A 14,079-nucleotide genomic window follows, 5' to 3' on the forward strand; every position below is an offset into this window, starting at 1 on the left:
AGACATTTTGGGTTGGAAAGTTAGAGAGGTTATAAGCTAATATTGTGGCTGTCTTTACCCTTTTTATTTTAGTGAACATTAGGTGGTAACAGAATAAGGTGTACCTGTTTTCATGTTTATACATTCTAGGATACAGATGATGCTCTAGAGGCTATTTCTTCTCAAGTGTTCTCCACCTTTGTTGAATTAATGTTATCCTACACTTCAAGCAGTACGTTTGAGATATGGCTTAGCAATTATTTCTTCTGAAAATCCATTTAAATTTTGTTAAATATCAGTGTTTTACAAGTCAGTTTGGTGCATTAGTACCAGAGTAAAATACTTTGATGGCACACTGTCTTTTCAAGTTGCATGTGCTCTTTCTAATCAATTTACCAAAATGAAACAAGTGCTGGACTGGTAATTGGTTATGGGCAAAGGTGTAAGTTACAAGTTATTGTAGAGCGAGTAATTACGTGAATATCTTCATTATTGACTGGTGTCTTGATTGCTATGAAATAGTTGCGAAAATATTTTCTGTGGTCTTTATCCTTTTTAAGTAAAGATATCCCCTTTTTCCTTCTCCCTTTTGCTTCCCAATAAAACCCCAGATATTGTCTTATGAAATGAGTTGTAATTTGGTTTGGGAACAGAAGCTTGATATTCTCATGACTTTGTTTCGTTATCATGATGATGATTTTACAAGACAAGCAGGAAACACAAAGTATTTTGTTTATAAGGTTTCCTAAGCTCATTAATGGAATTTGCCAGAAGCTTGCGGGTAAATTTCTGAAACCTTGGACAACTCAAGGCCTAAAGCTTTTAGCAGTGAGCACCACCCCCTTTGACAACTATAAGTCATTCCGTACACTTTCAATTGGATACCTTAAAAAGGTATCCAATTGAATGTGTATGAAATTAGTGGCCATTTTAAATCTGTAGTTTGTAGGTAGAATCTAGCAAACTAGTTGGAGTTTATTTAATTGAAAGGATGTAGTATAATATTTTACTAATGAAAATACTTGGTTCTTCACCACAATTATTTTATGCATGCACATGTTTTACAGCTATACAGGTGTTTAATGATGCTTCCTCCTTAATAATTTGTAAATTTTTTTCAAAAAAAATTTTTAGGGGCTTATAAGAAGAAATAGGAAGCTTTTCTCAAGCCGAAGACAAAGCAAAAGGAAACTGTATCATGTGTTAGAATACTGAAGAGCGACATTTCTTGGATTAGCATATTTCTGGATTGCAAAGCAAAAGAAAGAAGAGGCCAAAAATGGGGAGAAAGAAAATACAGATCACAAGAATAATGGATGAACGGAACAGACAGGTGAGAAACAAGGAATGTGCATGAAAAAGTTCATCAGTAATCCTAAAAATGAATGGAAACTTTGAATACGTTTATCTTAATTCGCTCATCTAATGCTGAGTTTTTTCTTCATGTACTTACAGCTGGCATTACCAGAATACAAATGTGTCTCAATGTTTTTACTACTGTTTGAAGGAAAATTGTTGTTAAGTAATATCAATTACTACTTTAAATCCCATTCACTGTAAAACTACTATTTCTATTTAAATGATACCCTAGTCCTCACTTCCAGTAGACTGGAGGATTCTGTTGAAACAGATACCTTGACCTGATAGCTGCTAGGAACACTTAACAATGAAGACAGAGAAAGGAGGAGAAATCCGGGAAGGGATGTAGTTGAAGTATTTCTGCAGCCGCTTTGACAGAGAAGTGTGAAATAGCTGTGGACAATGATCTACAGCGATTTGGATATAGTGATGAATTTTGTTAATATGATTCTATTGAAAAGCATTGATTTATATTCCTTGTAAGAGCTGTTTGCTACAGCAGTCTTCAAAAATTGGCAGTCAAAAGGGAAGAATACTCCAAAGTGCACTGTTTTAGGGAAAGCTGCTTAGTTGGGTGCTCTCTCCCCAATAAAGTCATGTCCTGTGAACTTCAGAACTACCAAAAGTTAATGATTGTACAGAAAGTTGTATTTCCTCTTTAATTCTAAATTGCTACGTGAGATATGAAAAAAAGTTTGAATTGGATGTTGAAATGTATAGTGGGGTATCTGGAAGGATATGTTAAGGAAAAGTGTTGTAGGAATGACTTGTGATCTTTAAGAATAAGCACAGTGGGTCAGACTGAAGATGCCGCTAGGCCACTGTCTTTTGTGCGATGATGGTCGTAAGCAGTAAGTGTAGGGTAGAGCTGCACATGTTAGACGGCTTTGTAATCCTCTTCCAGCCTCTAACTATTCTTAGCTCAGGGATTTCCTGAGCTGGAAGTGGTTTCCGTATATTTAGTAACCATTAATGGATTTTTTTTGTTGGGTGGTTTGCGGTGTGTGGTGTTTTTCTCCCTGCCCTCCTCCCCCAGTGAAATTGTTCAGTTATCCTTTAAGCCCTTATAAAGTTGCAGCATTTACAAGATCTTTTGGCTAGGATTTCCTATAGCTCTGTTACCTATAGGAAATCGTTGTTTCAAGAAACACCTCTTCATTTATCCTTAGTCATAGCTCTGCTAGTTATTTAGCTCTTGCATGGAAGAGGCAGCTGTCACTCCCTGTCTAGTCTGTCCATCTTGCTTGTTATTCTGTTGACCTCTGCCACGTTTCCTTATTTTCTCTTAAAGCACCTCTTTCAGGCTGAAGCACCCCAGGCTCCTCAGTTGTTTTAATGTATTTATAGTATTTTATTAGCTTTTTAAATTTCTCCTGATCCCAACTTGATGTTGGGGTAGTGTCAAAATCCCATGAGGCTGTCTTGCTGCCGACATATCAGCTCAGAGCCCATTGTTTTGTTTGTGAAATCAGGATTGTTTTTCTCCCTGTATCACTTTAAAGCAGCGTAAACTCTGAGAAGACTATATATAGCAAGAAAAGTGTTATTGAAGTTTGGGAGAAAGCCAAGTATTGTGTTTGAACAGCTTTAATCACATAGTGACTGTATGTTTGATGTAGATAAATGTCTTAAGTAGATGTAGTAAAAGCAGATGAATTAATAACTTCAGTTCTTTCAGATCTTGCTCTAGAACTTCAGGCAAGTTGAAGAGGTGGAAATTGATCCCTCTCCCCACTCTTTTTAAACTTCTTTGGATTAAATTAGACAACCTTGGTTCTGTTCTGCTTGAAATACAAATAACATTCTACTATACCCTGACTTTGATGTAGTGGGTTTTTGTCCGGGAGAAGTTTGGGTTTTGTGTTTGTTTGGGGTTGGTTTTGGTTTTTTTTTTTTTTTTTTTTGGATCTCCATCTCATTGTTCAGATTGGAACAGTGGAGAGGAGGAGAATTCATGCATTTGTATCAGTTTTTATCCCACTTGTACCATGGCTGTGACTCAAGCAAAATATGGGTATTAAAGTTTAAGTTTTGTTTTTGGCTGTTTTTTGGCTATCACTTTTTGGGGCTTTTTTGTGACTAGGAAGAGGCTTTAGGCTCTAACTTAAAAATGGAATTAGGGTTGCCAAACTCAGAGATTATAATGTACTGCATCTTGTTTTTAAAAGGTTTTAAAGAGATTTAAGTAGCTTTTCTTAGCGGAAGCAATTTTTTAATGTGTAGAGGTGTTGATGGTGTTCTTGAACCCCACTGGTGTCCCATGATTTTGATAGCAAGTATATAGAGTTTTAATATAGTCAGATGCCATGATGCACAGGATATTTATTAGGTACTAATTGACTACTGAGAATTCGTTTCATTGACTCAGGTAAGGAGGGCTTTTAGGGTTTGTTTTGCCAAATATAGTTCAATTGTGTTCTGTCAGATTTTCTGTGGCACATAGCTGGTTAGTAGGTCACTCAAGAACATGCATATGATGTCCTGTTAAGATGTTTATTACGATGTTTAATTTTTTTTGTTGTTGTTTTAAAATGAGTAGAATGGGATAGAGCTTTGACTGCAGAGCAAGTTCATATAATTTACGTGAGAAGAAAAGCTGTAGTTTTATCAGAAGCATCTTATTTCTGATGGGATTGTATGTTAGCTCAAAATGGAATATATAGACCACTACTCTGGGGGGTTACAATTGTTATGAGACCGTCATTGTATTATTAATTAAACAGTCTTATCTGCCTGAATGAGCTGCAGGACATTTATCTTCATTAAGCTGAAGAGAATAAAGTACAGTAAATTAGATATCAAAGGAGCTCAGTCTAGCTGTCTTTGCTCTCTCCTCCTCGCCTCATATTGCTAAGCAGTATTTAGAATAGTGCTGAGGAAGCCATTGGCCTGCAGTAAAGATATTTTTGGTTTTAGTGTGGTCCTAAATGGCACACTAAGTGGCAAGAGGAAAAAAATAAAAGATAAACGAAGACTGAGTTTATAATAAACTATGCGTGTTGAAGTAAGGCTTGGACTCCAGTGGTAGTGGGGTTTGTGCTAAGCACTGTGCAAACACAGAGTGAGAAATTGATGCTGGCTGAGAATTTTGCCTGTAAAAAAATCTCACAAGTAAAATAGCCTTATAGCAGGCGAGAAAGAGAACATTTCAGAAGTTAAGATTGTCTGCCAAGGATCATACAGGTCCTCAGTGGAACTAAGCCTTCAGTCTCTTCGCTTAATGACTTTTCAAAGTAATACACACACATGTTGTTTATGATGCCTTTTTCCTGACAAAAGCTAAACAGTAGTACCTGTCTATACCTGCTCATACTTGAGTAACAAGTGTCTTGTAATTGAACTATCAGAACAACAGCTATTAAAAAAAAATTAGTTTCCTCAAATCCCCAGAGAAATTCTAAGTTATTCATAATGTCTCATCCAAGACAGGATAAATATATACTAAGTTTTGTGAAAGAAGGCATGTGTAAAGTGACAGAACTGCTAGGAGACTTACACAACCTCTGTTTTTAAAAAGTGGCTGTATCTTGTTATATATGGATAGTAAGATTTCCTGCATTTGGGAAAATCGCAGCCCAGTAAAACTTAGGTTTGTGTGGTCAGTGTGTTGAATTGATCACTGAAAATAAGATACTAATAGAAGATGCATTAAAGTAAAATCTGCCAGATTTTTTTGGCATCTTGTCTTACTAATGTATTATAATTGTTAAACAATAAGTAGATAGAAAGATCTGCTTACCCTAGTTGAACCTTGAATGTGTTACAGCACTTAAATAAAATTGTCTCAGAGATAATCTTGTATCTTAATGGAGCTTCTCACCAAATGTGCTTTAAAAGGGTTGAATAAAAAGGTTACGGTAAGTACTCTTCATCTGAACATGGATTGTGCAAGACTCGTAAGAGGCTCTGTTATTAGTGGTCTTTAAACCCTAAGAATTTTCTAAGTTAGAAACACTACACAGGAACTTAGGGGGAACTGTGCTTACCAAAATATACCTGAAATTCCGTATTCTCATCTTTCTTGGTCTTCTGTTTATTACCTCCATTGCTACTGTGGCTAATCCAGGTTTTCCAAAATCGTAGGCCCAGTGAATCTGGGGGAGGGGGTGCATAAGTTAGACAGTGTGGGGCATTTCTGTTGTCATGTGTTTAAAAAAAAAAAAAATCTTATTCTTTCTTCTCTAGGTCACCTTTACAAAGAGGAAGTTTGGATTAATGAAGAAGGCATATGAGTTGAGTGTACTCTGTGACTGTGAAATAGCACTCATCATTTTTAACAGCTCTAACAAACTCTTTCAGTATGCCAGCACTGATATGGACAAAGTTCTACTTAAATACACAGAATACAACGAGCCCCATGAAAGCAGAACCAACTCAGATATCGTTGAGGTAACAAATTGAAAAGACACATCAGTTTTCTTATCTCCTTAATACCTCAAGTATAAAGCAATATAGAGTATTATAAGCTATTTTAACCAAATTTATTTAATAACTTGAAAACCTTGTCATAAAATGTGAACTACTGCTTTTAGCCTGGTTTCTCTAAAGCAATAAGTTGTCTTTACAGCCATATTGTTTTCCCATCTGCCCTCCACCCCCTGCCAGTTTCTGGGAAACAGGTTTGATTTCAACCACATTTGGCAAATAGAAATAGAGGTGTGAAGGATGGTTGTTTTTCTGGGGGAGGGAAAGGGGGAAGTGTTCAAGGTTTTTGTCAAAAAAATCGATTGGATGGAGAATAAGGTCCACAGAGTGCCCTCAGCCTCAAAGACAGTTATGGTTGGCCCCTTTTCTCTTCTGAGGTAGTAGCCACTTTACCTGTCAAATGTTGCACACAGATCAGATCAGCCACAGCCTGTGCTGCCCCTTGTTCAGGCAAAACACCCCAACAAATAAAAAAAACCCAACCAAAAACTAAACAAGCAAACAAACCACAAACAAACAAAAAAAACACCCACACAAAAAATCACACACAATAAATGAATCTGTGGAGCAAATGAACTTAATTCAGTTTGCTGTCCAGTCACTCTGTATGTCAGTTAAAGCATAGCAGAATGACGGCAGTTTCTGCAGTAACAGAATAGCATGAATATATTTACTCCAAAGTATTGGTTTAGTCTACTTTTATTAAGCTTGTGCTTTATACGGAAACTCTTTCCAGTACATAATTTCTAAATTAGGTGCAGTAGAAATCAAGGATTTTCTTGGCAATTGGAGCCTTTCTCTGCTGTAACTGCGTTTCAGATAAGAGTCATGTCTCCACTAGTCCTGTAAATAGACCAAAGCAGGTGGCTGACTTAAGTGTTTCATTTAAATTCTGAAGTTGTCTTCTGAACGGATGCCTTGCTTTTCAGGAATGATTTAGGAATAGTGATTAGCCTTGTATAGCTGAAGAGTCTATTGCCAAGGGGATCACAGAGTACAAGAAGGATACTAGCTGATGTTGTAAATAAGTTTTTGATAAAAATCAGGTTGACAGAACTGAGAAATAGACAGATGCCTTATATTGCTTCCTGAGAAGATTCTCTACTGATTTGTCAACGGCCTTTTATGATCAGAAAGGAAACCTCCTCAACTTCTGTCTTCAGCGTTGAGTACTAATGAGAGGGATAATACAAGCTTTGAAGAGTTGGAGGAGTATTACTTAGTCACTGGATTAGTATAAATAAGGGTTAGTCACTGTAGAGGAAAGGAAAACCTCATTCTTTCAAGATGAGCTTTTGACTGTGACAGATGTGAATTCGAAACAGGGAGGCAAGCAAGTCAGTGGGGCTGATTTTTGTTCTGCATCTGAGGCCTCTTTGTGTTATGACTTGCGGTAACAGTGCTTCATCACATCAGGAGGAGCAAGAACCTCTTCCAAAATAACTTCTATGCAAGGCTGCCTGTAGTTTTTGGGAGTTTTTATTGGTGGGTTTTTTTACCGGTGTCAAGCGTTTGACCCCTGGCAACTACATTAAAAAAAAAAATACAGTACCCAAGTGCATATGTGGTTTCTATTCTGGGGGAGCATGCAAGTACTCATCTGCAGATTCTTTCTAATTTTCCTCTGTAGGTTTACTAGTAGTACACCAGTGTGGCATTTGGGGCTTTACTCTCATTTTTCAAACATACTGTAATTCAGGAGTGCATCTCCTAGGCTTTTCAGATTAGTCTTGTGTGCTCTTCAGTCTGCTTGATTCTGGTCCCCCCCCACCCCCCCAAGTAAAAATTTATTTATCCAGAGTGGCGAGTGTGTACCTTTTTGCATGGTTCTGTTTACGTTCATGGTTTTGTTTACCTTCTTTAAGTTTAAGTTCTGGTAGGATTAAATATTTACAAGCTCAGTATATGTAAGGTAGAGTGAAGTTTTGTCGCTGGATTCCAGGGAAGAAAATAATGTGTACAGTATTTCAGAGAGATACTCCACAGTTTCATTTTTTGCAACTGATTCCATTTCAGATTTGCTGTGTGTCTATGGTAACTTTGTAGTCCATTAGCTGGTGTTCCTTAGGCAATTAAGAGAGATCATGCACGGTTGGGTTTGGATGGCTTGCTTCCCACTCTAAGAAAGAAATGTCTTTAATTTAGAAAAACATTCGTTTTCAGTAGAAAATTATCTACATTTTTGCTTTACAACAGAGCTGAACTGGTTCAGTGGTGAATATGATGTGCTTTGGAGCAGATGCAGCGACAGAAACAGCATAGGTAGGGAGGAGCATGGGGGAAGAGTAAGACCCCTGTATTTAAGCAGTAGCAAGTTGCCAAAAGCTCACGGCTTTGTTTAATTTCACCTTTGGCAGATGCTTGTGGCACAATAGAGGTAAAGTTACAGCACCAGCATTTTGGAAACATTGTGAAAGAATAATTTAAAATGGTTTCTCTTTATTGCGCCTACATAGAAATACAATTTTAACAAATAAAAATAACAAAAAAAACCCTAGAAATCTGGCAAATATATACTAAACCAATTTAGAATAAGTAATTCCATTTTATGGAGTAATAGCTGATGTATATGTCTTAGTTAACATTTTAGTAATTCACTTGCCTCCTTGAATATGACAGATGGTATTTATTGTGATGTAGGCTCACCGTGAACCTAGTCTTGACCCACTGTGTTCCTGATACGCATGACAGGAGGGAATTTTTTGCTGTGCTAGAAGAAAAGCTAATTCTACGTAGCTCAAAAGCTGTATAAGGGAAGAAACAAATCTACTGTTACTTATTTTCAGTACTGGGTAGATGGCAATGTTGTAAGTGATTAAGTGAAATTGATGAGACATTTTCCCCTTATAGTTACCTCCTGTTCAGTTTTGGCACAGGAATTGCTTTGATATGCCCAGAGCTTGGTATCTTCTGTTGCTGCTGGAACCTTTGTGTGAAAACATAGTAGGAGGGAGAGCGTTGGCATCTTAAATGAATACTTGCTTTTTTTTTTTAATATGTGCTCTTATGCCTTTCACTCTGTGTTACTGTAGATGTGAATGCTCTTCTGCTGCCCTGTACCTATTATTTTCAAATTTTTTGTTTCTTTTGTGTTTTTCTTGGTCCCATTTTTGTTTTTAATTTCTGTAATATTTCCTTGTCCCCCTCCCTTATTTTCCATTCCATTTCTAAACAGTCTACCTATCAATAACTTGTTGACTTTTTACCTATTTCTTGCCATGGGTTTTTGTTATTATATTTTTTTTCTTTGGTAGCTATTTGGTAACTGGTATGGGTATAAGGAATACAATTTTTCAACCATCTTGCCAGAATCATAGACTTCTGAATCACTGGTATTGAAGGTTACAGGATTTCAGTTAAATGTAAGCTTAGCTTTTTACCTATCAGTAGTCTACTTGAGGATGGTCCCTTCCCTGCCGTTTGGTACTTTTAAAATAAGGAGAGATCATCTTGCAACAGCCTGTAACCAGTTTTAGAGGATAATGTGCGGCATTTTTGAGCTGGGACTCAACCTCTGTGATCTTCTGTTTTGCAGCATTGGAAAACAGAGGTGAATAGGGAAAACAGGATTGTTTGAAACACTCAAAATCCTCAGAGCATACACAGGCCTGCAAAAAAATTCTCTTGTTTATCAGGCACAAATGGCTCTAATGGGTTTTTTAAGTTAATTTCTGCATCCCTCTGTAATATGGAAGGTGAAGACAGCTGATGTGGATGAGGCCAGTGAAACTTTGCTTATGGTTGGTGATCTCCTGACCTTTTCCTACGGTATTTACTTCAGAGGTGGTGAGTGGAATGCTTCCTTTAAGCCTCATGAAAGGAAATAATGTATCTTCTGTTGATATTCCAAAATAACCCTTTAATATGATTTTGGAAATACAAATTATCATTTAAAAAATTATTTGTTTCTTGCTCTTGAAGAATGTGATTCTTTCCACATCAGATGAGAGAGGTTTTGGTCTGTTGTACAATAATGTTTCATTTGTCTTATTTTTTCATAGTTATGTGAGTCAAATCTAGTGCTCTTGCACATGTTGGGTGGACCATATAGGAATATCGAAAAAAGTAAAATTTTCATTCAGTGTGCGCTTTGAATTCTTGAAATATTAGGCTCATGTATTTGGTTTTACAAACTGTGATGGCACAGTTGAAGACTGTTACTCTGAACTACTCTATAATTTGAAGGACTTGCTGTAGGTGTTACAGCATTTCATGCTTTTATGTTCATGGACTTTTTTTCTGTAACACATTATTCTCAGCAAGTAATTCTGTTTCCTGAAGAAACAAGTAGAGTACTTCTGCAGAGTAAAATGGGAAGGATTTCAGGTTTTATCAGGATTCTATATCCATATGGTCAACAGAATGTTTTAATATATGTAAGACAATTTGAGACTTTGAGCGTTCATCTCTTTTTTAAATCAGAGGAAGAGAGGGAAACGAACAGGCACTCGTACTCAATCTTCTTTAGTGTAGGGGGTGTTACAATTATTGCAGCTTCTCTACAAGGTAACACTTCCATGTTGGGTCCCTCTGTCATTCAGAAGGGCCTCAGAAAGCAGTGGTTGCTCAGTTGTTCCCTGTCTTCCAGCCTCCATTTTTCTGGGAGTCTAGAGCTGAAGGCAGGCCCTTCTTGCATGTTTATTTCAACTTTTTGTCTCTTTTCCACATTTAGATGTTCCTTGAGAGCCACAGCAAAGCAGGGTTTGTTTGGCCTGTGCTTGGGTGTGGGTGGGTGGGGTGTACACGTTCCATTTTATCACCTCATCAGACCCAGGTGATTTGATTTTTAGGAACCTGTCCAAAACATGATCTACTTTGCCAGTTAGCATTTGTGCCCATGAGAATTTCGGATAGGTGTCAGCTGATGAGCCTCTTTTGTGTTGTATAGTTTAATGCTGTTTTCAGTACACCATAATATGCTGTATAAGGCCTATACCACACATTGACAGCTGCCCTTGAAATACACAATCTGTAATAGAATTCACAACTAAAAAGTATTTTAAAAAATCTATCCTAAATAATATCAAGTAATTATTGTAAACATACTCATTCATGTCATAGTTTTGACATAAACAAGACAGAAAGCAGTGTAAGTAAGCCAGTTGAATCTTACAGAACCTGGATTCAGTGCATCATCCTGCATTAAAATACCAAATGGGCACTCTGTTTCTCTGCCTTTTCACAAAATTTTAATGAAGAGCTGTTATAGGAGCAATACGTGTTCTTTAGTCATAGATTTGTAGTACCAGAGATGCAATTGTCAGATCCCAGCTTTGAGTAAGCACATAGAGCTCATCTGTACATGGAGAGCCTGCAGCATAAAGAAGCAGATGCACCTCCACAGCCAGATGGAGCATATGCCAAGAGACAAGTGGAACAGTGTGGGGAGAATAAACAGAAAAGTTGGTGTTGAAACACTATGTTTATAAACCAAAATCATTTTGATTTTGGTTTTTTATCCAGTCTTCTCCACCTCCTCAGCATTGCTTCTTTTCCAGGCTATGGATTACCAACATGTATTTTGAACTGTTACTGGTGTGTCATTCAGTATAGTAGTCAGTTAACCATAGGATGTTATGAGATTTTGGTAGCACTTGAATTGGTTCATAGCTTCTATTTTTTTTTAATTGGACTGAACTCCATATGAAATCGAACAATTAGGAATATCTCAGTATAAGTGGATGCACATATGTAAAATTAGATGAGAAAGATGTCCAGTTAGTTGATCCTATTTCCTTCCTTGCTGGATACCTGGTGTCTGCAATTTGGCAACCAACTGCTATTAAAAGCTGAAAAGTAAGATGGTGGAAATTGGATCACATTTTAAAGTGTATTTCTTGGCAATGTTTCATAACAGAAGTTACTGATAAGTTTTTGAACGTCTTTTTAAAAAGGAAGAGAATATAACCAGCTTCAGCTGAAAATGAAAACTGATGCTTAATGTAGATGACTAAAACCTCCAAGTTTACGTGAAATTTCAACACAGCTTTGTAGAACCGAGACGGGGCTGAGCAGTGATACCATGAATGTTGATGTTTAGGCACAGACTAGAGATTGTGGGGAGGTTGACAGTGCTGATTAGTTAATGTTGTTTTTTATTCTTTCATATTTGATAGATGGGGAGTAGCCGGAAGTGACCTAGACTTAAGGGAGAAAAAAAGAAAAAAAAAAAAAGCTTTGGGCTGATACAAGAATACATCTGAGTGCTCTGAATAGTGTTATTACATGGTGGTGTTGTTTGGACCACTTGGTTTTGTCCCCCGATAGCATGGACCTCACCGTGGATAAAAGTGGTATATATTTGGAAGAAGCTTAGAAATGCTTTCAGTGAAGTAAGGAAATGACTTTGTAATCTGCTCATGATGCTGAGAAAATGTAGGCATTATTGGACTTGATTTGCAAAATGATTATGTAAATGTAATTATACTGCATATAACATTTCAAATAATTTGTAAGCGGCACACAAATGCCTTTGAGACATTTTTAAGGAGGTGATTGAGGAGTATTTCTGTATGGTTAGGGACTAAAATCTCACTTTTAGCTTAGCTTAAAAAGAGAAAATGCATGAAAACTGAAGTGGTTTGGAATATGATTCATCAAAACCATAGCTATATAAATATATATGTTTATGTGTATGTGTAGTAGATTGAATCTAATTTTTTCTGGTAAAGTGTTTACTATAAATGTGGCTTTTCAAAGGGTATGCTTTGGGGTTTTATTGCCCACGCAGGGTTGAAGAAGAAACAGTTTTCTTGAAAAGTTTAAAATGTGGTCAAGGTAACAAATAATTGTTTTTAATATAGTGACAGAAGACACCTGTGTATTTTGTGCTGAGCAGAAGTTACCCCTTATGCTGCTGTCTCTCTTCTCTCCCCCCCCCCGCCTTTTTTTTTTGTAATGTGGGAGATTAAGTTCAACACTTAATCCCCAAAGTCATTTTATTTGAGCTGTTTACTGTTATCATTAGTTTTTCCATATCTTGCATTTGGTAATATTTTTCTACTTTAAAATCTCTTAATTCTTTGGCTGTGCTGAAATTGCTTTGGGCACAGTGGTGACTCATGTTGACATGCCCCGCCTTTTTTTTTTTTTAATCACACAGAATCGACTGGGTTGGAAAAGACCTCAGAGATTATCAAGTCCAACCCTTGGTCCAACTCCAGTCCATTTACTAGATCATGGCACTAAATGCCATGTCCAGTCTCAGTTTAAAAACCTCCAGGGATGGTGAGTCCACCACCTCCCTGGGCAGCCATTCCAGTGCCTGAGCACTCTCTCTAGAAAGAATTTCTTTCTAATATCCAGCCTAAATTTCCCCTGGCAGAATTTAAGCCCATGCCCCCTTGTCCTATTGCTGACTGCCTGGGAGAAGAGACCAATCCCCACCTGGCTAGAACTTCCCTTCAGGTAGTTCTAGAGAGTGATGAGGTCACCTGTAAGCCTCCTCTTCTCCAGACTAAACAACCCCAGCTCCCTCAGCCTCTCCCCATAGGTCTTGTGTTCAGGTCCCTTGTTGGTGACTTTGAGAGCTGACAATGCTAGAAAAAAGGTTTTGTTCCTATTTAATGTAATTTTTGGTTCCTTCATTTCTGATATGTAAAGAATTGCCAGAAGTAGGATAGATTTTTTTTTTTTTTTTAACAGCTTTGGCTTGCCTGCAAATAATCCAAAGCTACACTTGCCTCGCATTTAAGCCGGTGATTAAATTTAGTGTTTTAGGGTTAAGAACACTAGATTTCTTCTACCTCTTCAAATAATGCTGGTGTTTTAAACCTACCATGCTGTATTAATTGTCTAAATTTTGATGAATTCCAGCTTTAGTCACTAGTTAAAGCATATATATATATATGAAGTTTCTCTAGAATACATCTTAATGCGTAGTTCCTGAAGTCCCTTGCTAACAATGGTTGTGCTTAGCTGATGGATTACTGCTAGTAATTTTATGTACTTCCCGTTCAGATTGCTCTCCGTGCTACAACAGTCCTATGACAGTCATAGTCATACTGAGATTATCTTAAAGCTGTGACATTAAATTTGCTGTGGTGTTCTCCTTATTTTTTTAATAAACTAACAGACAAAGCTAATTGCTTGGTTGATGAATGACAGCTTACTTGGCTGTGTATCAGTAGAATCTCAAATGTAAGCAGATGGCTCTCTAGGAAACTCTGCTGCTGTGAGGTCCAGAGTCTGAAATCTGTGTCGAATACTGGTAAAGGACCTTTGTGTGGTACCTGTCTACCAAATACTCTGCAGAAACAACCCTGCTAATAGGAGATCTGGATGTATTTTAAGAACCAAGATAACTTTGTACTTCAC

At 37.2% G+C, this 14,079-nt stretch overlaps 1 protein-coding gene across 6 annotated transcripts in view; it reads left to right on the top strand.

Annotated features, from left to right (window-relative positions):
• The window catches only part of MEF2A (myocyte enhancer factor 2A), an 84,004-nt gene that overhangs the window by 32,841 nt on the left and 37,084 nt on the right, over nucleotides 1–14,079 (top strand). For all 6 annotated transcript variants that reach the window (XM_082060543.1, XM_082060540.1, XM_082060542.1 and 3 more), the window contains exons 2-3: nucleotides 1,114–1,312; nucleotides 5,524–5,727. In XM_082060543.1, coding sequence (XP_081916669.1) covers nucleotides 1,259–1,312; nucleotides 5,524–5,727 — 258 coding nt within the window. In that variant the 5' untranslated portion in view covers nucleotides 1,114–1,258. The remainder of the gene's footprint in view (nucleotides 1–1,113; nucleotides 1,313–5,523; nucleotides 5,728–14,079) is intronic.

The sequence above is a fragment of the Streptopelia decaocto genome (assembly GCF_964273445.1).
Source record: "Streptopelia decaocto genome assembly, chromosome: 9".
NCBI lineage: Eukaryota > Metazoa > Chordata > Aves > Columbiformes > Columbidae > Streptopelia > Streptopelia decaocto.